At 39.2% G+C, this 24,438-nt stretch overlaps 1 protein-coding gene across 10 annotated transcripts in view; it reads right to left on the reverse strand.

Annotated features, from left to right (window-relative positions):
* Positions 1-24,438, reverse strand: part of MAST4 (microtubule associated serine/threonine kinase family member 4) — a 563,317-nt gene that overhangs the window by 239,194 nt on the left and 299,685 nt on the right. For 6 of the 10 annotated variants that reach the window (XM_053907302.1, XM_053907299.1, XM_053907304.1 and 3 more), the window contains one exon: positions 20,893-20,928. The exons of the other annotated variants lie outside the window; for them this stretch is intronic. In XM_053907302.1, the coding sequence (XP_053763277.1) occupies positions 20,893-20,928 (36 nt within the window). The remainder of the gene's footprint in view (positions 1-20,892; positions 20,929-24,438) is intronic. 10 annotated transcript variants of the gene reach the window in all.

Here is a 24,438-nt window from a genome sequence, read left to right on the forward strand (position 1 = left end):
ACAACATTAATTTTGTGCCCACTAGATGCCAGATATTGCTAGGGACCAGAGATTCCACGGTGAAAAGATATTCAAGCCGTATAGAAATAAAGGAACACATGTGAAAGTGCACGGAGGCCCCTGATCCCATCTACTGGGAAATTGTGTTATCCCAAATTGAATTTTCATTAGAAAACTTGCAAGGGGCACCTAGGTGGCTCAGGTGGTTAAGTGCCTGACTTCAGCTCAGGTCACGATCTCAGGGTTTGCGAGTTTAAAACCTGCATTGGTCTCTCTGCTGTCAGCACGGAACCCACTTCAGATCCTCTGTTCCCTTCTCTCTCTGCCCCTCCCACTTGTGTATTTTCTTCCTCTCTCTCTCTCAAAAATAAGCATTAAAAAATTAAAAAAAAAAAAAAAAGAAAACTTGGAAAGTGCTATGTGTGCCCTAATTCACTGCCCCTCCCGAATGCCTTCAAATCCAATGCCTGACACACAGAAGGTACTCAAATATTTATGTCATAACATGTTATGAAAAATGTTTTAAAAGAAGAGGACCGCCTTTCTGTGTATGTTCCCTGTAGAAAAGTATGTTCTCTTGTCCTTTCACTTCCAATGCCAGAAGGCTTATTGCAATTTGTCATTCGCAGAACAGTTTGAGGGACAGAAGAGGGAGATTTCATTGAAGAAAAAGATAAACATTTTTCATGTTTTTCACTTTATGTCTGATGCTATACTGAGGAGGCCAGAGGTTAAAGAGGTGGTCCAGGTAAAAGCGACTGGGTAAGTAAGAAATGATTTAAAGGACTTTTGAATAACAAGGAAGATATTGCTAAAGATCGTGAGCTTAAAACCAAGGACCTCAACATTTCAGTATTATGACTTTCTAAAAGCAAAGACTGGTTGGGGCGCCTGGGTGGCTCTGTCAGTTGTGTCCGACTTCAGCCCAGGTCATGATCTCACAGGTTGTGAGTTTGAGCCCCAAGTCGGCCTCTGTGCTGATGGCTCAGAGCCTGGAGCCTGCTTCGGATTCTGTGTCTCCCTCTCTCTCTCTCTCTGCCCCTTCCCCGCTCGCGCTCTCTCTCAAAAATAAACAAACATTAAAACAAAAATAAATAAATAAAAGCAAAGACTGGCAACAGGGGAGCTCAGAGATAAGAATTACCTAAGAAAAAGATATTGGTGGAGAAGAAATAAAAAAGACTTTTCTTTAAAAAGAAGACTTTTCACTGAGGTTACATCCTGAAGTCACTTTACTGTATATGTTTAACATATCTACATGAGGCTTAATATACACCAGGAGCTGCTCAAATGCTTTTAGAAATATTATTTCACTTAATCTTTACGACTCATGAGTCGGATGCCATGATGACTCTCTCCCATAGATGAAGGAACAGAGGATCAGAGATGTTAAGTAATTTGGCCAAGGTAATGTAGCTATTAAGTGGCAAAGCCAGGATTTAAATTCAGGCTGCTACAAATAAGTTCCCATTGATCTAATTCACCCCAAATAGATTACCACCAAATTAACACTTTCTTCTTTTAAATTTTTTTTTAATGTTTATTATTTTTGAGAGACAGAGAGACAGAGAGCAAGCAGGGGAGGGGCAGAGAGAAAGAGGGAGACCCAGAATCGGAAGCAGGCCCCAGGCTCCAAGCTGTCAGCACAGAGCCCAATGTGGGGCTCAAACCCACAGACCACGAGACCATGACCCGAGTTGAAGTCAGCCGCTCAAGTGACTGAGCCACCCAGGCGCCCCAACACTTGCTTCTTTTAAGATGGGAATAACAGAACATTCAGAAATAAAGGACAGAGTCTAAGCAGTGAGGAAAACCTGAGTTTGAAGTCTCTATCCTAGCTGTGAGATGCTGGCCAAGTTAAATAACCTTTCTGGGCTTTGGTTTTCACATTATTAAATGAAGATAAGACAACCTAGCCTCAGAATTAAGGACTGAGAGAAAAATGTCTATGGAGAGGCTCCTGGCAATGAGGGAAACACACAGCTCCAAACAATGGCAGCGAATGCACCACAGCTGCGTTAGCATTGAGCTATTTACTGAGTTGGCAAAGGTCACCATGGGGTCCCCTAGGACAGAAATGGAAGAGAGGACAGCACTGGAAAGATGGTGCAGAGAATTTAAAGGGGTTGACAGTTGTGTAGGTTGGAAAAGGGCACAAGGGCAGATTCACTGGGTAGCAAGGAGGTTTGCAAGGTTACAATATAATTGGCCTCCATAGGCACCTTGGAAGATGCTACTTCCTTTCACAAAAGAGCTAATGATCATAGAAGTACATCACCTTCTAGAATCAAAATCCAAAGACTAACTCAAGAAATGAGGAAGCCTGTTCTCAGCCCTTTACTTGTCCACTGTGCATGTAAAATGAATATAATCATATGCTTCGAATCCCTTTCTTATAGTCCCAGCACTACCACTAGGAGTGGGCAGAAATTTATTGGCACCTACCATGTTCCAAGCACTGTGCAGAGCATTTTTGATGCATTATCTCACTGAATCCTCATGATAGTCTCATTTCCATCATCTTCATTTTAACAGAGGCAAAGCAACATAGCTACCAAGTAGGAGAATTGGACTAGAAGATAACATTACCTCCTGAAAAAAGCATATGGTTTTAACTATAGTAGTTACTACTTTCAAAGACAGAGATTTTGGGGAAACATCTTAAGAGAAAGCATGGAATCACTAACTAAAGGGTACCATGTTTCCACTCACTATACCATATCTCTACCCAGTACAGAGGTCTACCAGCTTTTAACTCATTAACACATGGTTTGCTAACATTCTTCCCCACCCATGCCCTTGGGATCCTTCCTTTGCTGATAAGCTAGTTTACTGGCAGGAGGTAATACAACAAAAAGCAAGGCGGGTTTTGAATAAGAGACAACTAAAAGACAAATAAAAGAAAAAATACAAAGCTTAGGGACAAATAATTATTTCAATAAAAAACATGAAGACAAGGATTAATTAAGCCCAGGTGCATCTATTTTAAGTGTGAATATTAAGTCAATCTACTTATATAAATCAAGTCCTATCCATTAATGTACTAAAAGTATTTTGCACCAGTTCTGGCCCTTCATATACTCTATCCCAGTATTCCTCAAACTGGAGTCTAAAAAAGATTCATAACGAGGGGCCTTTGGGTGGCTCAGTTGGTAGAGCGTCCGACTTTGGCTCAGGTCAAGGTCTCGAGGTTTGTGGGTTCAAGCCCCACGTCAGGCTCTGTGCTGACAGCTCAGAGCTTGGGGCCTGCTTCAGATTCTGTGTCCCCCTCTCTCTGCCCCACCCCAGCTCACGCTTTGTCTCTCTCGTTCTCTCAAAAATAAACAAACATTAAAAAAAAAAGATTCTTAGGGAGAGGAATACTCAATACATAATAAACATTTTTGTTGATGGGGCACCTGGGTGGCTTAGTCGGTTGAGTGTCGAGTTTGGCTCAGGTCATGATCTCACAGTTCACGAGTTCGAGCCCCATGTCAGGCTCTGTGCTCACAGCTCAGAGCCTGGAACCTGGAGCCGGCTTTGGATTCTGTCTCCCTCTCTCTCTAACCATTCCCCACTTGCACTCTGTCTGTCTGTCTGTCTCTCTCTCTCTCTCACTGAAATATAAATTAGCATTAAAAAATATTTAAAAAAATTTTTGTTTATATTTTATTAATAGTCTTAAAAATATGAATTCTGTAATGACTATCTTTTAAATTCAGCCTGCTTCATGATTTCAGTGCCATATTTCCACTTGTGGTAATGATCAAGTTGGCCAAGTATTACTATTTCAATTTTCCTGAGCTAATGAGAAAAAACCAGAGGACTAAATACACAAGTAAGGTGAGGGCCAAATGATATCATGGAGCACTGCGGAACCATCATGAAAGGCTTTTTGTCAGAAAAGTCATAGCAGAACTGAGCTCTACACTGCATATGATAAATAAGCCAACTCAAAAAAAAAAAAAAAAAAAAAGTAAGCAGGTGGCCTATCAGCCAAAAGCAGATTTGTATTCCTAAGAATGATTTAGTGTGTAGGAAAGTACCATCATTAATATGTAATATTAAACCAATATTCTTATAAATGTTATTCTCAGCAGTTTTGTTGTATTAGTATTAATTTGTTTTAGTTGCAGTGGTAAAAGTGTTAAACATGAGTTTATATCTGGCCTTTTTCTTCCTATTTAATAAAGCATCTTTTAAAAAATATATTCAGGGGTGCCCGGGTAGCTCAGTCAGTTAAGCGTACGACTTTGGCTCAGGTCATGGTCTTGCAGTTTGTGAGTTCAATCCCTGCAACGGGCTCTGTGCTGACAGCTCAGAGCCTGGAGCCTACTTTGGATTCTGTGTCTCCCTTTCTCTCTCTGCACCTCCCCCGCTCGCACTCTGGGTCTCTCTCTCCCAAAAATAAGTAAACTTTTAAAAAAAGAATTTAAAAAATATATTTACATCAACGTTGCAACCGTGAAAACATTTCTCTTTTAAAAAAGCTTATACATCATTTAAATTCGAGGAGAGCCTCTAACTGAAACATCTCAATCGACAATTGATCCTTGAACACCATGGGTTTGAACTGCACAGGGTCACGTATATACAGTTGTTTGTTTTTTTTCATAAATACAGTACAGCACTGTCAATTTATTTTCCTTATGATTGCCTTTTCTCTAGCTTACATTAAGAATAGAGTACCCTATTCTTATATATACCCTATACACACACACACACACACACACACATATATACACACACACACATACATGTATCTCATACAAAATACATGCTAACCTACTGTTGATGTTATGGGTAAGGCTTCTGGTCTACAGCAGGCTATTAGCAGTTAGTTCTTAGAGTGTTAATTCTACATGGATTTGTGACTGCCCAGGGCTGGGCACCCCTAACTCCTGCACTGTTCAAAGGTCATGCATACACTGGTTTGGGAAGCACCAAAATCGATCAGCAGTCTCCCACACACTGCCACTCTGCTGTGGTGAACTCCATACAGAACAAATGGGAGGTAAAGCACCGTGCCCCAAGAAGCTTAAAATTTAGTTAGACAAAAAATGTCCCTATGAGGGAAAAAAAATCATCTTTAACTTCTGGCAGCCAAGGAAGCTTTGGAGAATCATTTGAAAGCTATAATAAAATACACACATTCATACACAATGTCAGGGATTCCAGACATGTGTCCACAGTTTCCAGAATAGAACACTTAGCTAGAAAATAAGTACAGTTTAAAAGGGGTGAGTTATTCTATTTAATTATGAAGTGACATGCAACAATGAAAGAAATACGTGGGGACCAAACCATTGCAAATAGCTGGATCAAGAAAGGAATTAGGAACAACCAAAAATTAATAGGTTTGGCTAGGGAAAGTTTGCTCAAAAAAAGGTAGGCACCATTCAAAATCTCATGATTGTTAAAAACAATGCTTCATCATCGCTGAAATATTTTTCCTTAGAAATTTTTCCACATAGGGGGAGCATGTAAGTACAATGTAGGGATAGGGAGTTAGGAGAAACAAGAGTACTCAGGCTACTGCAGTTACTAAGATACCGACACAATTCACTGATTGTTAAATGTGGTAATAAATGGAAAGAAACTTGAGACAAGTAAAAGTCACATTAGGCTTTGAGAAACCAAAGCTTGGTTCCAAAGACACCAAATGGCTTCCTGGTGTCTACGGGTTTCACAATATGACTTCTGTAAGAACGAAAGCATATCTCTATCCAATTAGAAATATTAATGAAGAGTTATGTTTACAGGATGCAAAAGAACCACTAAGTAGTATTTTCAAAGGCCCAACACGGCATTTTGTTGAAATTTATTTTAGCCAAGTGCGGATTTGAATAAATGAACGGCTTTAATTGCTCAATTTCATGGTGTGTCATAGAGAAAAACCTCAACTTTCACTCTACCAAAGATTAATAGAAAAATCATAATAAAAATTATGCAAATTATTTACATAGCTTAAGTAGATATCAAAGATTGCAGACATGCTCTGAGGAACAGAACTAATCATCGACCCATGACCCATGCATAGCTAATTACCAACCAATATGGAGAAGACCTTCATCGCCTGTTCCGTTTACACTGCAATCCTCACATCAAGGTTTCATCATTGCTGTTCTGAGTAAGAACCAGTCATGCAGGGAATTTAATTCAAAGTGCAAGCACAATTTTAACATGAGTTTATTTCATCTCCTTCTTTCTCCACTCTTCCCTTCTTATTTTCAGAAGAAAGCAAACCATGTTAATTCCTGAAATACACAACCTTACGGGGTTATGGCCTAGAGGTCTCTATCACCTCCACTTCTGAAACCACACTATCTAACTGCAATAAAATAATAAAACAGTAAAAGCATCTTACGAAATTACCAGTTAAGTAAGCCAGAGGTCAAAACAAGACCTTCATTTCTAGGCTTCTCTCCGAGCACAGGGATTCCCAATGAAAAGGCCAATCTTGTCTAAAGCTGATCAGTTTTTGCCATCTTTCCTAGGAAAGGTTGAAGAGCTTTTCCTGATAAAGATTGCTAAGCTACTCGTCTCCAGAAACCTCTCAAAGAATTCAAACTGGGGGCACCTGGGTGGCTCAGTCAGTTGAGTGTCCCACTTCATCTCAGGTCAAGGTCTCACGGTTCAGGAGCTTGAGTCCCGCATCAGGCTCTCTGCTGGTGGCAGGGAGCCCGTTTCAGATCCTCTGTGCCCTCCCTCTCTGGCCCTTTCCTGCTCACTCTGCTCTCTCTCTCTCTCACAAAAATAAACATTTAAAAAAATAAGAAGAATTCAAACTGAAATCTGACAAACAGCCTTAGCTATTACAAAGCCCTCGATGTTTAAGATTTTATGTGCATTAATTCAGAAGAGGCAGTTATATTTCCTACCAGCTAGGTTATCTTTTGAAGAAAGCCTTTAAGTCATCATGACCCCTGAAAAAAAAAATGCTGGAGACTAACCTCCTTTTATAGCATTTCCATAATTTCCTGAAGATAACATGACTTCCAAATTTCTTCTATGTACAGCTGACCCTTGAAAAACAGGTTTGAACTGTGTGCTTCCGTTTATATGTGGATTTTTTTTTATAAATTTAGTACCATTCTATAAAATGTACTTTCTCTACCTTGTGATTTTCTTATTAACACCTTTTCTCCAGCTTACTTTAAGAATATAGTATATAATACATATACCAAATACAGGTTAATCCATGGTATATGTTATGGGTAAGGCTTCTGGTCAAAAGTGGGCTGTTAGTAGTTAAATTTGTGGGGAAGTCAAAATTTATAGTCAGATTTGTGACTGGATAGGGGGTCAGCACCCTTAATCCCTGTATTGTTTAAGGGTCAACGATACTTTTAAAAAGTGGCAATACTATCCCTCAAAATCACCAGTTGTCAATAGTCCCATACTGGGTGGGAATTTCAGGGAGAAACGGAGTCCTGCATTTAAGAAACTAAATGCTGTCCTCTTTTTTTTTTTTTTTTTTTTCATGGCATCCGAATATATATATCCCTTCCTGGCAACAAACACTACCTTCAATATAATCTGAGTATTTTTGGTGATGTAGGCCAGGGATAGTATGGATAAATAACATACAAATCAATTTTAGAGGCACCTGGGTGGCTCAGTCAGTTAAGCATCTGACTTCAGCTCAGGTCATGATCTCACAATTTGTGTTTGAACCCTGCATCGGGCTCTGTGCTGACAGCTCAGAGCCTGGAGCCTGCTTGAGATTCTGTGTCTCCCTCTCTCTTGGACCCTCCCTGGCTTGCGTGTCGTCTCTCTCTCTCTTAAAAGTAAATAAACATTAAAAATTCTTTAAGTAAAAAAAAAAAAAATTTAAAGTTTCTACATTGCTGCAGAATAACTAGAAATTAATAAATGAAAATCAGTATCATGTCATGCCCAATATTTTTTTATGTTCAACTGATAACTATAGTAACTTCATCAGGAATGCATTAAGAAAAGTGTGAATCAGTGTTAGACTCGTTTTAGCAACCTCACCTCTCTCCAGTCTTTCAATCAATCAAGGAAAGAGCACATTTATCCAAAAACAGGGGACAAATTCCTCTCCTACTACAAAGAATTAGGATCCTGATAAATGCTACAAAGGTAAACACGCAGTTGATAAAATCAATAGTTTCAGGGGAAATGAGGTTAAGAATGAACTTTAGGCCTGCCTGGGTGGCTCAGTGTGGTAAGCATCTGACCTCCCTTCAGGTCATGATCTCACAGTTTGTGAGTTCAAGCCCCACGTCGGGCTCTGTGTTGACAGCTTGGAGCCTGGAGCCTGCTTTGTATTCTGTGTCTCCCTTTCTCTCTGCCCCTCCCCTGCTCACACTCTGTCTCTGTCTCTCAAAAATAAATAAATAAAGACTCAAAAAAAATTTAAGAGTGAACCTTTAAATGCTCTGATAAATGTGTGAAACCTCAGAAAAATAAGAGAAAACATACTCCATGAGAAAATGTGACATTTTGTATACTTTCAGCACAAATGGACAGCATTGTCTTCTAAGTTCCTCAAGTCATAGCTACTTTCTGGGTCTCACATCATTGTGACTTTAAAGAAGACATTCAGAAAGTGACCTTGCCTAGTTAGAGATCAAGTAGAAGCTATTTCCCCTAAACCCAGACCTGCATGAAAATCTTCATGTCTAGTGGCCAGCTATGAATCCAGAGATGTAGAGAAACACGAGGAACTCAAGATGGATAAAGAAAGCTTTGGAAAAACCTTGCTTTATCCTACTCAGCAGCATGGAGTGGTCTTGCCCATAATATCAGGTCTTCAACCTTCTGTCTGCCATAGCAGCTCTGTAAATGCCTACTGTCCCTCCTCACAGGGGGCGATTGTGAAGTCCCAAACCAGCCTCACTCATCCTGGCTTTCTACCAATTCACTACATTCTATCAGAGAATCAGATGCTAAAAAGATAATGAACCCACCTATAAAAGCAATTCTCTACTTTCCTGTTTCATACATTCCTAAAAAAAAAAATATGTCAAAGAGTCATATACATATTGTGAGGAAACTTTTCATTACTTGAGAGAGAGAAAAAATAAAAGTTTCAAATTGTCTAATCATTCCTCATTGATACACTCCCAATCTGTCCACAGTCTTTCATTTTGTTCTCTTCGTTTGCTCTCAACTACACACACCAGCAGCCCAAGTACAATGTATGATTGAATCTAAATATTGATCCTTTCTGGAAAGCCAAATGATTCCCCCCTGGTATCAGGGGTATTAAATTTATGAGAGCTACACTTCTCATCCCTGGTATCAGCACATTCTCTTCTGTTTTCTATTCAACTTTCTAAAACAACGGTAAAAGCAGTAATACTCAAAACAGTGCAGTACCACCGAGATGCGGGTACTGCTTAATGTCAATGTTGGCTGGCAAAAAATGGGAATGACTAACACTGTCTACACGCTTAGGAAACAGAGTTCTGAATACATAAGGGAGCAGTTTAAAGAGGACACCGTTTCAGAGTCTTCTATCTCACATAAAAGATGCCTTGGGGAAAAAATGTCATGGGGCACAACAGACAAGATCATCTTTAGGTCTTGGGAAGAAATTCTCTTCATTTTACTTGTCATTTTACTTCATTTACTTCATTTTACCAGTCTTTTCTTTCTGATATACCGTATACTCTAAAAGGGCAGTGATTGGGGTTCTTGTGGAGATCTCTGGACCAGTTACAATTAGGTGTAGCTGCATATAAGTGGTAACCCAAAAATGTACCTTAAAATAGCTTACTGCTTCCATATGTAAAAGAGGTTCAGAAGCAGGGAATCTAGTCTTGGTGTCTTGGGACCAAATCAACAGACTCAAGCCACCTTTACCTTTCAGTTCAACCATCCTTGGTAGTCACCTCATGGACCAAGACGGTTGCAGGACTGTCTATCCTTTGAGCAACTTTTACTTAGCTCTCATTGGCCAAAATGTAATGTCATAACTCTACCTAGGTGTGAAGGAAAAAGGCTGGTAGGTTATATCTTTTAATTGAGCACATTACAACCATGAGAAAAATCAGAATTTTATCAGTAAACCAAAAGAGAATCATGGATACTGTGTATACAGATGGATGTCTCTGTGTCTCTGCCCGTTCCAGTTCTGGGCATGAGCCTTGTCTCAAGGGAATCCTTCAAGCACCTGAAGGTCCAGCCTTGCTCACCAGACATCACTGCCAAGGATGGCAGTCTTCTAGAAGGGAAGAGCACACTTGCTCTGAGCGTCCCTCTGCATCTTGCTCCAAGTACCCTGACATGGGAGGGAGAAAGCTACTGTGGCCTCCAGTCCTGGCCAGATCCATTTCCCCAGTTTATCTTAACAACATCTGAGGCTGTGATCTAAAGGTGCATCTTTAAAGTGAAGACAGCAGATCACAACTCTCAGAAAAAACAATGTTAAGAATAGTGGGAGGTTTCCAGGTTTATCCACAGAGGACCACTTCACAGGTAAGGTAGCAGAAATAGTATTCATTTGCCATCACCTAAAGTGAAATTGATTAGATTTCGATAGATTACTCTTTGCTCTAATGAGGTGTGCAGAAGAGCCTGGGCAGAAAGAAAAAGAGCAAGGACCAACTCCTATTTCTTTCTGGCTTTGTTCTCTGGCAAGTGCACTTTTCAATAGCTCTCTTGGTAACAAGTAACTTGTCTTATCCCTGTGGTGGTCCATCCAGAGTAGTTCAGTGAAGGGGGCATTGCACAGACTACAACAAGCTTGAGCTGGACAACATCTACTGGCAGGTGGAATCTGCTTTTCACATTTGAGCAGGGGAATGAGAACGAAGGGGCTTTTCTTTTTTTTTTTTTTTTTTTCAACGTTTATTTTATTTTTGGGACAGAGAGAGACAGAGCATGAACGGGGGAGGGACAGAGAGAGAGGGAGACACAGAATCGGAAACAGGCTCCAGGCTCCGAGCCATCAGCCCAGAGCCCGACGCGGGGCTCGAACTCACGGACCGTGAGATCGTGACCTGGCTGAAGTCGGACGCTTAACCGCCTGCACCACCCAGGTGCACGAAGGGGCTTTTCTAATTGAACTATGCACCTCAAAAAATACTTACGTCTGAACCCTCAGTACCTGTGAATGTGACCTTATTTGGAAATAGGGTCTCTGCAGATGATCAAGTTAAGATGAGGTCATTAGGGTGGGCCCCTAGTCCAAGGAATATGTCCCTATGAAAGGGCAAGGCTTGGACACAGAGTCATGCACACAGGGGGAATGCCATGGGACAATGGAGGCAGAGATGAAGGTGAAGCATCTACAAGCCAGAGACTGCCCAAGAGTGCCAGAAAACCACTAGAATCTGGGAGAAAGTCCTGGAACAGATAGATGCTCCCCCACAGACCTCATGAAGATCCAGCCCCACTGACCTCTTCATCTCCAACTTCTAGCCTCTAGCTCCCTTTCTTTCAAGTGTAATGCCTCAAGTGACTTCTCAAGGCCCATCATTGTCTATAACCATCATTTACATAACTGAGGTTCCTGCCAAGCATGTTTGAGGGGTGGTTCAGGAATATTCACCAACAGCCAGAGTGAGAATGAGGGAAAGCCATAGCACCCTCCACCCTAACAAGGATCATCTACCACTGTGACCAAGACATTGACAAGTCAGACACTGCCAAGTTGGATACCTCTCTTTCAAAGTCTGCATGTGATAGAACTACACCAATAGGTAGCTGCTAGAGGCTTCTGCGGAAAGACAAGTATCTCAGTCAATGAAAAATAAGAGTAAATGATTATGCAGAGGAGGCATGATAATCATTCACTTCTCATGATTCAGAAAGTTCAAATATCTAAATGTATTCTAGCTGTCAATATCTCTTAAATAGGTTTCTCTACTTCTGGTGACACCTCTCCTTTCTCTCTTTCCCCTGGCCTTTGTGCCACAGGATCTGGCTGGAAGACACTGGAAATAGCAGAGGCTGAAAAAGCTGGTAAACAAAGCTAAACCTTTTAACAAGTAAAAGTGAAGTGGAGAAAAATCTCACTTCTATGTGCATCCACTCTCTATCATTTACTGTTTTAAGAAAAAAAAACAAAACTAGGGGATTAGCAAAATGAACACCCATCTGTGTATCAGCTACTCAATTTTTTATGTCAAAAATAAACACTGTTGAAGCCCCCACCCCCTTCCATGATCTTGGTTCCTCTCTCTCCCCCAAGAGGTAACCACCACCATGAATTTAGTCTTTATTAGTCTCAAATGTGCCTTTATACTTTTACTACACAAAGAGCTCACCTAGGGGCACCAGGGTGGCTCAGTCAGTTGAACGTCTGACTTCAGCTCAGGTCATGATCTCACAGTCCATGAGTTTGAGCCATAGCATTGGGCTATGTGCTGGCAGCTCAGAGCCTGGAGCCTGCTTCAAATTCTGTGTTTCCCTCTCTCTGCCCCTGTCTCTATTTCTTTCTCTCTCTCTCTCTCTCTCTCTCTCTCTCTCTCTCTCTCTCTCTCTCTCAGAAATAAACACACACACACACACACACACACACAAAACAGCCCACCTGAAATGATGGTGTTCTTTGGCCACAGACCCATTGGTTATTGTTTTCCTCCTATCTCTTTTGTTTTTTCTCTCATCTATCAAAATATTAATTTTCAGATAAATGTATTCAAAAAGATGGGAGTATTGACTGTGAATAGCTTATTTTATTCCTATCAACTAGTGTCTGTTTTATTCACCTGTGTTACCTGTTCCCTCCCCCCAGTAAAGCTGTGATAAAGGGAAATCAAGGCAGAGCAACAGAAGCATACTTTCAATAGGTATCTATTTCTGGCATTCAATTCAGATTGGTAAATGGAAATGTACATCACCTATGCTTAAAATTCTCCTTGACAACAAAACCAAAATGGGTAAATTAGAATGCAGGATAATATTAAATTTATATGGGAGGCACTTGGGTGGCTCCGTAGTTGAGAGTCCCCCTCTTGGTTTCTGCTTAGGTCCTAATCTCGCGTGAGATGGAGCCCTTCACAGAGGCTGCTTGGGAGTCTCTCTACCCCTCCCCCCCACTTGTGTGTTATCTCTCTCTCTCAAAATAAATAAACATTAAAGAATATTTATATTGTAGCTCTTTATACACAGGACTAGAAAAACATTAAAATATCAATCAGCAACAAATCTATCACTTTCATCTGTTTTCATAAAAGACTTAAATGCAAAAAATGAAATAACAATTTCACTAGACATAAATACATTAAGTTGAGGACCCAACATTTACCATCCTACATGGAGCACATGACATTCTTATTAAAAGTTGGAATAACTTAAGTAATGGGTTAGCCAATGAGAGGGTTTTTTAAGCAGTAGGGGAAATGTGGGCTATAAAAACACAAAAGAATATTCTACAAATATTTGTAGAACAACCGTTACCTGCCAGGCAAGGTTCTAGGCACAGAGCATACAGCAGGGAGACAAATCTCCTGGACCCAGGGAGCCTGTGTTCCAGCAGGTCAGCATGTACAGAGTTACACTAATCATCTATTCCGACCAACTCTGGGAAACCCTCCCTGATCGATAAATCACTGCACCAACCACAACTTGGCTACAAACGGCTCCAGTGCTAGTTGCTGGGAAAATCTTATAAAACCCCAAGTGTTAGAGCAAAACAAAGAAAATCTGTTCTATTCCCTAAATGAATATATCATCTCTTTGTTGACTGCTGGAACCTATTAAAATGTGTTGTGAGAAGCGATTTGCTGCACATAAAAAGTAAAAGCTTCCTTGAGCCTAAACAAATATTGTCAACAGCTGTAGGGAAAAAAAAAATGTTAGCTTTTGGAATTTTATACAATGAATGAAAATAAGGAAATGCCTCAGTTCTCTGAATGACTATGCGTGACCATTAGAAATGGTCCAGCAGTCCACCCTCATTGCTGTTTCTGTTGAGAGGCACAGCAAATATTGTGGGCAGGGTACTCAGCTCATATACAACTGGTCAGCCCCAGAAAGTACTTCCTACCTGGAAAGAAAACATGCAGTAAGAATCAACAATCATCAAGTAATGAGGAGTTTAACAAGAGCCTGAAGAGAAATATACTAAAATGCTTAAGGGGACTATCTTTACATGGTGAGATTATGGATGAAAACTTTTATCCTTTATACTTCTCTTTCTACAATGGAAATGATGAGGACAAACGATAAATGCTTTGTGATCTAAGACTTTTCACAATAAAATAAAACGCTACTCCACTTCTTAAATTCTAGGAGACTGTAACATTGTAAATACCTACAGGAAAAATTATTTAATGCATCAAAAGACACAAGCAAAAGCTATATTCTCTGCTTTTTCAAATCTCTTTTCTTTAAGTGATAAGGGGTAATTTTGAATGCATTTTCTCCAGGCTGTACTTTCTAGTTTTACAATGGCCACCTGTGTGATTGATACAAGTATTAAATTATTTTCTACAAAAACCAATGGGCTGCAGCTTATTCAGATACTATAAATTATACATTATTACTCAAAAAAATTGACAATAGGAATATACCTATCAGTGTATTCCAAAAAAACAATTCTTGAAAACGCCTCCAGGTTTGAATTATTTCCCTCTTTAAAAGGACCCACAGAAGTTCCGAGAGATTAAAATATACGAACCCTTCAGAAATTAGATGTTTCAATGGAACAGCAGTCCCATCGCTGCCCTGTCAGCCCATCAGCACCAAGTCTGATGCGTCAATGAGATGCAGGGAGGAAATGGAAAAGCGACACGGTCTGGTTTTCAAGCCTCTATCATATAACATACATTGCAGGATTAAAGTGTTTTCTGAAGATGGAAAAACTAGACTCAGGGCCAGCTACCTCTTTTTATGACAGGTTTTTAAAGCTCATCTTAGAGCTTGCTTCTGCTCTGAACCCCATTTCCCAATCATCAGATGGTGGGTTATGAAGCCAGAGAACAATTTGTTACATCCCGGAATGCCTCTACCTACAAGGCCAGATTCCATCAGTCTTCCACCAAACAACCTGAAATAGATGACTGTGCTCTTAGGTTAAGGTCAGTGTTCAGGGTTACAGGCATGAGCAGAATGATTTCTATACGGGCAACAAAAAAAAGCGGGAGCGTCGGCATCCTCAACAGAGTCATTGACAGAGAAGCAAGATGACAGCAGCCCTGAGATGTGAGGCAATGGAACCTTTAAGGTTTCAGGCACATGCAGATTTAGGATACAGTACATACAAGCCAAGAATGAGAGAAAAACTCAAAGTGGGTGAGCTACAACCTCGCAAAGCACCTCTAACCCTCAAAGCACTTCGTCACTGGTCCGCTTCATTTCTTTTTGAGGCAGGTCTCCCCATGGCTGGCTAGAGATATTTTTTTCAGCCTTCATTTTTAAGGCTCCTGCTGCCAACACCTGTCTCAATTGTCATTGGCTGACCCCTAAAGATGGGAGTGAGATTGCCCAATATTAATGTACCTCAAGAGAACAATTCTTTCTGCCAGGCTCACATTGGGTACGAAAGCCTTCAACTACCTGGCATTTCTTTTAATCAGTTATACTGCTTTGGGGCTCATTTTACAAAGCCATCTGGCTTTGCAAACATCAATGCAAGGACTATGAAAAACCCCACTTTTTATTGTGGCCCTGCAATTGGGAGCAATCTAGTTCAAAGTGTGTTAAGCTCCAAGGGTTCTGGTATAGAAACAGCTTGCTAAGATTCTTCATTGTCCAGACATCCAAGGAGCCCTCTAGAAGATAAAAGGATTCTTCTGAAAGCACCATGTAAAGGAAAATATTTGTTCAGTCACAGTGTCCCTACAAATGTGATCTTATGCTCCATGGCTGGATGTCTAAGAAGATGAAAATGAAGGGGCCTTAACAGATCTGGTGGAGACCTGGTCAGATAAATTAAAGGTTGGGGGACATGTGCTATCTTAAATTGGAGAATGCTGAGATATGCTCCTTCGTGTGAATATTCTACACATTCTTACAACATATTCCACACCTCGGGATGGCATTAAGGAGAAATTCTTTGATTTTTTTTCTACTACTGAATACAACTGCAATTATATACATTCTTTTCAACTGCAATTATATTCAAAATATCTTTACATTCTACTGCTTTGACAGGTTCACTTTTGAAGTTTTCTACACATATATTTCAATAGCCCTACCCGTTTGTAAGAGAAAAATCCAATAGTAGGGGAGGGTCTTTGAAAAATCCAATAGTAGGAGAGGGTACCAGTGGTTCTTCATCATTTTTTTTCTTCCAAATAGTTGTTTCATTTGTTAGAATTTGGATGGTAGCAGAAATGACAACAAAAACTCAGGGAGACTGACATTTCAACATTTAGAGGTATAACAAATAACTAGGGTTCAAATTTAATGTATCATTTTTAAAACTTGTCCTTTGCCATAACATAACCTGGGAGTTCAAGGTAGCTGGCAGTACACATCCCCAGCTCACAAAAGGTTTCCCCAAAGAAGCAGCTATACTCCTCTTTAAGGCACAGAGAATAACGGTCATTGACTACTGACCCAGTGGCTTTGCCTGAAAGAACGGAGCAGCCTCGACACAGTTTTTAATGGACAGACACCCTGACAGCAGAAAAGTCAAGTGCTTACATCACAATTACAGCTGATTTATAATTTCTGCCATCAGCCCAGGGACAGGATGGGATCTCACTCCAAAAGAAATAAATCTGCTCTGATGATACTACACTTTACTACCAACAGACCTGTTTAAAAGAGAAGCACTACAGAAGTCCCACACTTACAGCGGATCTGTTCTATAGGTATTTGTTCGACCTGTATGTGTAGAAGGCTTAACATATTCTAGTGGTACGTTCAAGCAAAATAGAGACGAGACGTTGGTGATATTCTACTTTGAGACAATTTCAGATGACGCCAAACACACAAAAGTGATATTCAGTGAGGGTAACAATTTTAGTAAGAACAAGGGACTGGTATTAAATTACTACAGTGTTAAGTGAAGTTATATTTTACCTTGGTCATTTGGAGGCAACCTTTACCAATCTTAAATGGATCATCTGCACAAAATATTCACCTTGATCCAGTTTTAATTGGTAGTTCAGATTTTTTCACTTTACAAAAGTGTAGTATCTCATAAGCCTGTTTGACTTTAGCTTGATCCAGACTAAGAATACCTATTAAGGTGGGTTCCAGTTTACCTCATCTCATCAGGGCCAGGAATGATGTCCCTAGCCTTCAGGAAAAATGCTTTGAACCTAATACCTGAAACATTTTGGGAGGTATATTACTGTTGTTGAGTCAGCATGGTAATATCATCATTTCCTTAGTATCTTTTTTTTTTAATTTTTTTAATATTTATTTATTTTTGAGACAGAGAGTGACAGAGCATGAGAAGGGGAGGCGCAGAGAGAGAGGGAGACACAGAATCTGAAACAGGCTCCAGGCTCCGAGCCGTCAGCACAGAGCCCGACGTGGGGCTCGAACTCACGAACTGTGAGATCATGACCTGAGCCGAAGTCGGACACTTAACCGACTGAGCCACCTAGGTGTCCCTCTTAGTATCTTTATGTAAAGGGCAGAGACTCAATGTACACTTAGTTGATTCATTTACATCAACACAGACATCGATTTCTATTCCCTGTGGTGTGGATGTGGGGTACCTCCCCCTACATTCCTCCAGTCCCTTCTAACACCTGTCTCTTCTCTGTGCAGGACTTCAAGTCCTCTGGTTGCAATGGTGTTTTGAACATGTTAGTACACTGTAGCAACTGCAGTTTTTCTGGCTTCAAGAACAAAAAACTCTGTTTATCACCACCTGTGGACTCCTGTAGTCACTCCAACCTCTGACCACAGATGGTCAGGTTTATTTGTTTGACAAAAACAGAAAAGTTGTCTATGTTTTTTTTTTTTTTCAATGCTTATCTATTCTTAGAGACAGAGAAGGCATACACAAGTGTGCAAGAGCAGGGGAGGGGCAGAAAGAGAGGGAAAGACAGAATCCCAAGCACGCTCCTCACTGTCAGCACAGAGCCCCACACGGGGCTCAAACTCACGAACCATGAGATCATGACATCAGCCAAAATCAAGACTTGGACATTTAACTGACTGACCCACCCAGGTGCCCCTCTCTCCTATTTTAAACACATCTTCCAGAGTCTCTAGGATCAAGCAGCTGTGGAGCAAGTTAAAGTCTTAAATGTTTGACATTATTTGTTTAAAACAAATTCCTTTATTATTCTTACGATACCCTTATTTATTGTTTTCTACTGTTATTTTCAGTTCCTGAAATAGCCTACATATATTTAAGAACAATTTTATTTTAAAATTAACAATGTAGAATTTACATACATGATTATATTTAAAATATACCCTAATTATATCTTTTTGTATTTATGTTTATCAACTGTCAATGTTGATCCTGATTAAAACTTGAGTACAGGAAATGGAATCTGAGTTCAGATCAAAATATGGCTTATTTCAAAATACCAGAAACATGATATGCCTTTTATTTAGCAGAGTTTCTGTCATTTGTCACCTATGACAGAACAAGATCTGCCCTTGGCTTTTGGTAAGCTGAACTTTTTCAATGGCTTGTCATTACCATTTCCTCTGTCACTTAAATTTCCACTATGGGTTTGCAGAAGGAGTTCCTTGAGTTTGGTTCATCTGACCTTAACAGCTCAAGCTCCACACACTATTGAAAGCATCCTTGATCTTCAGCACAAAACAAAAACAAACAAACCCAATCTGAAACTAACAAAATTTTCCCTACTAATCATGGCATCTAGTTATGTTCCTAGAAAAGTCTTGCTGACCTTTAGTGGAAAGTAATATTAGTGGCCAGAATCAGGCTACGTGGGGAGTGTGTAGGATGGTACTGGATATCTGAGCTGGAGGGAAGCCAGGAGCTAACTGTTCGTTACCTTCTTTAGAACAGAGGGGAAAAATTATATTTGGCTATGATTTAATGAAGAGTCTAAGTTCACACAGATGGTTTAAATTTAACTAAACTAAGTCCTTTTTTTGGTCTCAATGTGAATAATTTAAATAAATTCCCCCTCTCTTTTCTAAATTACTGTCTTTAATATTCATACGCATGCCAAAAATTGCCATACCAATTCATTTATTTGAATTATAATACCATTAAAAGTACAAGGAATCTCATTTTTTTAAAACATAATTGTATTTTTTCCAAGTATTTCATTCAATAATAATCACAATACATTAATTATTTCACCATTTCATTTTTGGCTACAGAACTAATGTGTTTTTTTTTTTTCTAATAAACCAAGTAAACATGCATGGAACCTATATGGGAATGTCCCTTTACTTTCATAAGCAAAATACAACCTTATGTGTATTTGTATATGTATCTATCTATGTTATGATTATTTTTAATCACAGGCAGTTTTAGTGTTTAGCTACAATATTTTCAAATGCCATTAGAAAAACCAAAGGTATTTAGTGATTTAGTATTATGAGTAAAGTTTCCACAAGGCAATTGAGAATATCAGTGAACACAATTAAGTTAATAACACATTAACACAAAGCTAAGAATTATCAAAAACACGTAAAACATGAGACATTACCCAACACTTCAAGTGTGACAATTTCTTATGTCAAGATTAAAGTTTTAGAAGAATCAAATCACAAAAGATCACAAAATACATGGTTTGATATGCATGTCTACAGTTCTTTGTTTACATTATTGATGTACCCATCAACCAATCCAGGTATGAGTGTATTCTACAGTTCGGCGCATAAACAGAAATATAAAGTGTTATAAGGTCACAGTCACTGAAAACATTAATCACTTTATCTTTAATGTGACAATCTATTTTTTTGATAGATTGCAACATAGCATGCCTACAACCCCCATTTCTCCATCTTATGGTAGCTGTACAATTATCAGAAAGACAACGTGAAATCACATACGAAGAATCAATTCACAGACAAAATAAGGCCTCTGTTTATCAGTAAATATCTTCCAATTAGGAACAGTAAGCAAAGAGATCCACAAACTGAGAATTATTAATTTTTAAATTGTATCTATCATATATTATTATATTACCTTTCATATTCAAAACATTTGAGATAAAACCCCCCAACATTAAGTCGTAAATTTATTTTAACCACAATATGAAAAAAAAAATGGCTAAAAACAACAGTGAAAAGTGTTAAGACCAGTGAAGAACTTACCAGGCATTAGAACTCACTAGAAAGCCACTGCATTCAAAGCAGAACGGTGTTGGCCCAGAAATAGATAGGGATCAGAACACGGAGTCCAGAAATAGATCCAAATACATATGGCATCTTTATATGTGACAAGAATAACATTTCAACCCCATGATAAAGGTTCTTGTAATAACGAGAAATTAATAAAGACAATCCTACCTCATATCATGTGCAAAACTTAACATTGCAGTAAGACTTGAATGTTTTAAAACTTGAGGAGAAAATGTAAGAAAATATTTATATGACCTTGAGATGGATACACCACCCTGAGCAAAACAGATTATCTCAGAAGCAATAAAGAAAAAGACAGACATATTTGATTAATTAATAATTAACAATTTTCATTTGGCAAAAGACAACACACACAGAGACAAGAACTGTAAAGATATATTTGCACACATCTAACAAACGATTAACATTTCTAAGACACTGCAGCTCCCAGAATATGTGAAAGAAAAACACAACCAAGCAGGAAAATGGACAGTGGAAATGAATATGCAGTGAAGAAAGGGAAAATTCACATGGATACTAAACACATGAAAATATTCTCAACATCCACAAGAGTGAAGAAAATGTAAATGAATGACCAGGGATAATGAGATTGGTAAGCATCAAAAGGAGCAGTGACATCTAATGCAGATGAGAATGTCAGAAATGGGCACTGTTACGTGCAAATATGATTGGCTATTCCTTTGAGGAAACTAATTTAGCTTTATCTGTGAAAATTAAAAATACACATACCGTTTGACCAAGCAATTCCACTTCTGGGAATCTATCCTATAGAAGGAAAAAAAAAAAGGACCAGTACGTAAGGACACAGGTACAAAGATGTTGATTGCAGCATTGTTTGTTGTGTGGTAGAGGACGAGGGGGGCCAGGAAATAGCACGAAAGCATACTGATGGAGAAACGATTAAATGAAATGTGATGTATCTATAATATGCAATTATTAAAAAGAACAGGATAAATCTGTAGATGCCAACTTGGAAGAGATTGGTGAGGTAAGAAAAGCAAACTGAAGGGTAAGTGCTAGAATCCCACCTTAAAACGGTAGCAACAGCAGCAACACAACAATGAAGTTGAAAACACTCGTGTGTACATGAAGGAAGGAATAGAGGAATACAGACGAGACTGACAACACCTGCCCAGGGTTGTAAGTGGAGGCAGGGATTAGAAGGGATGGGAATTATTTACATCCTCTTAGTGTATTTCTGTGTTGTTTCACTGTTTACCAGGAGCACCCTATTAATTTTGTAATTTTCAAAAATATATTTAAGGAACAATGATTAGCTCTTATTAGCGGTAGTAGGGCAGTGTCTCCACACATTCATCCTCAGTGAAAGAGGAGCAAATAAACAAATATTTCTTTCTTTGCTTATGCCAGTCATCACAGTATTCTTGTTTAATTGCTTGCCCAATATCCATCCCATCTCTCTCCCATATGTCTGTTAGCCATGTGGTTTGGGTGAGTCGGATTCCCAGGGACTCCTGAATAGTCTAAGCCAGTTCTGTTGAAAAGAACTACAACTTAACGCCACTTCTATAATTTTAATTTTCTAGGAGTCACAGTAAAAAAACTTTAGAGACACAGGTGAAAGTATTTTTAATCATGTATTAGCATTCTAACTCAGAATATCCCCAAATAGCACCATTTCAACATACAGCTAATACACAAATTATTAATGAGCTATTCCACATTTTTTCATATCTCAACTTGGACTAGCTACATTTCAACATCTCAATAGCTACATGTGGCTAGTGGCTACCATACTGGAGAGCACCAGTCTAAACTAGTGAAAGAATTGTTTTAATATTACCATATTCAAGGGGGACACATAGTTTAGGATGGCCTACTCAAAGAAAAACTCACAATGACAGGAGAAAAAACATCTCCTGGTGGGAATGAATAAGAAAAAAAAGTATGAAAACTGCTGGCAGCCACATAGAGCTATGAAGGAAGCCTCAAGGGGGGAGAAATTGGGTCCTGTGGCAACCATGAACCTCTGGACCAACCCCTGCCACAAGCCTGGACTATTAGTTACGTGAGCTGGTAAAGTTCCTTTATTTTTTCAACCACTTTGAGTTAGGTTTTTTATTACCCGCAATCAAAGGTATCCCAATTGATATTCATCTATGGCCCAATGTTCAAACAAATGTTTTCTTCTTAAGCAAGTTAACTCAGATGTTCAACATTTCTTCCATTTATTTGTAGTCAAGGCATGCTTTTGTTAAACTAGCTTTATTTGGTAAAGCCTTTTTTTTAGATATCTCCTGGAAACATTTCTGAAGACTTCCACAGACTAATTCCTGATCATCTTGGGTAATTGTCCATGAACACCTCTCCTCAAGACAATAAGGACATGAGGTGCCAGAGAAATCTATCAGTTCCACTCCCATTCCACCCTCTTTTCTAGTCTTTCCTCTCTAGACCAGGGCTCCCCAACTTGAGCACTACTGATATTTTGGGGAGATAAGACTTTGTTGGGGGCGGTTTTCCTGAACATTGCAGAACGTTTAGCAGCATCCCACTAGATGATAAATCCCACTCGCCCAGTAGTTGTGACAATCAAAAATGTCACTACACACTGTCAAATGTCCTCTTACAGGACAAAATCCCCCCTGGCTGAGAACTGCTGTTCTAGACCAACCACCAGTTCAAGTGCACAAGTGACCTTCATTGTTCTGTGAGACTCAGTCATTGCAGCAAGCATACAGTATGATGCTACTCCTATCCTCTGCATCATAAGCTTTCCATGCACACATGAGGTTCTAGAATCTCATCTGTTCATGTGTTCCTCCTTCCCTCCCATACTAGGTTGACCCTGAGCTCTCCATTGCACACTTCTTTCCAAAAGAAGTGTGCCTAGATCCCTCTAACTTCACCTTGAAATCATTACCTGAGCTGCTCCCCGAACCAACCACCCAACCATTGCTCTCGGGCTTCTTTGAGGGGATTTTTTTCGACAAAGTATGTGCTCATTTATGGCCATTCATTCCTCAATTCAAGTTCCCACAGCTGGGCCACTCAGCTCTTCCATCAGTCCATCCTGAGGGACAACTCCATCCCAGTCTCTCCACACTGTAACAACTCACACTTTATTCTTCCTAATCCATCTCTAAGACTAGAGTTCCACTGTAACAACCACTGGAAAACTCTTCACAGCTTCTCAAACTGATATAAAAATTTAATCCAATTCCAATAAAAATCTCAACAGGTTTTTCTTTTTGTGGAAACTGACAAACTGATTCCAAAATTAAAGAACCTAAAATAGCTGAGACAACTCTGGAAAAAAATCAAGATGGAGAACAAACACTACCTAATATCTAGACTTATTATAAAGCCATAATAATCAAAACATTGTGGTACTGCTGGAAAGACAAATAGGTCATTGAGAGAACAAAGTTTGCAAAAAGACACACACATATAGTGAGAGCAAGTGATTTTCAACAAAGGTAAAAAACAATTCAGCAGAGAAAGGTTCATTTGTTCAACAAATGGTGCTGGAACAATTAGATAACTACTTGCAAGAATATGAGCTTCAATCCATGCTTCACCCATATACAAAATTAACTCAAAAGGGATTACAGACTTAATGTAAAATCCCAAACTATAAACATTCTGGGGGGAAAAAAAACCAGGAGAAAAGCTTTGTGACCTAGGTCAGGTAAAGATGGCTTAGATGCAACACCACAAGTATATTCACCGAAGGAAAAAAATGATAATACAGATAATACAGATTTTAATTTTAATAAAATTGAAAACATTTGCTCTTCAACTGATGCTGTCAAGAGACTGAAAACACAAGCCACAAGTTGGGAGAAAGTTTACCAATCATATATAGCGGTTTTATCTATTATGGCCCCAAAGTATAAGCAACCCAAATGTCCATCAACAAACGGATGGCTAATCAAACTGTGAATAGTCAAACTGTACCCATTCGATACGATATTACTTAGCAATAAGGAATGAACTATTAACATATGCTACAACATAGATGAATCTCAGAATAATTAAGCTGAGTGAAAGAAATGAGATTCCCCCCTCCCAAAAAAAAAGTACCGCCAGTATTGTTCCATTTATTTAAAATTTGAGAAAACGCAGGGAGTAATAAATCAGTAAAAAGAAACTTCTGGGCAGGATGGCTACTTCATTCCCTTGATGTGGTGGTGGTTTCACAAGTATATACATAAGACATTTATGAAATTGTGTACCTTAAATTAAGTACAGTTTACTGTATGCCAATTATGCTTCCATAAATCTATTTTATTTTTCTGAAAGATGTCAGGG

This window comes from Panthera pardus, unplaced genomic scaffold, assembly GCF_024362965.1.
Source record: "Panthera pardus isolate Hobbes unplaced genomic scaffold, ASM2436296v1 HiC_scaffold_2, whole genome shotgun sequence".
NCBI classification, from domain to species: domain Eukaryota; kingdom Metazoa; phylum Chordata; class Mammalia; order Carnivora; family Felidae; genus Panthera; species Panthera pardus.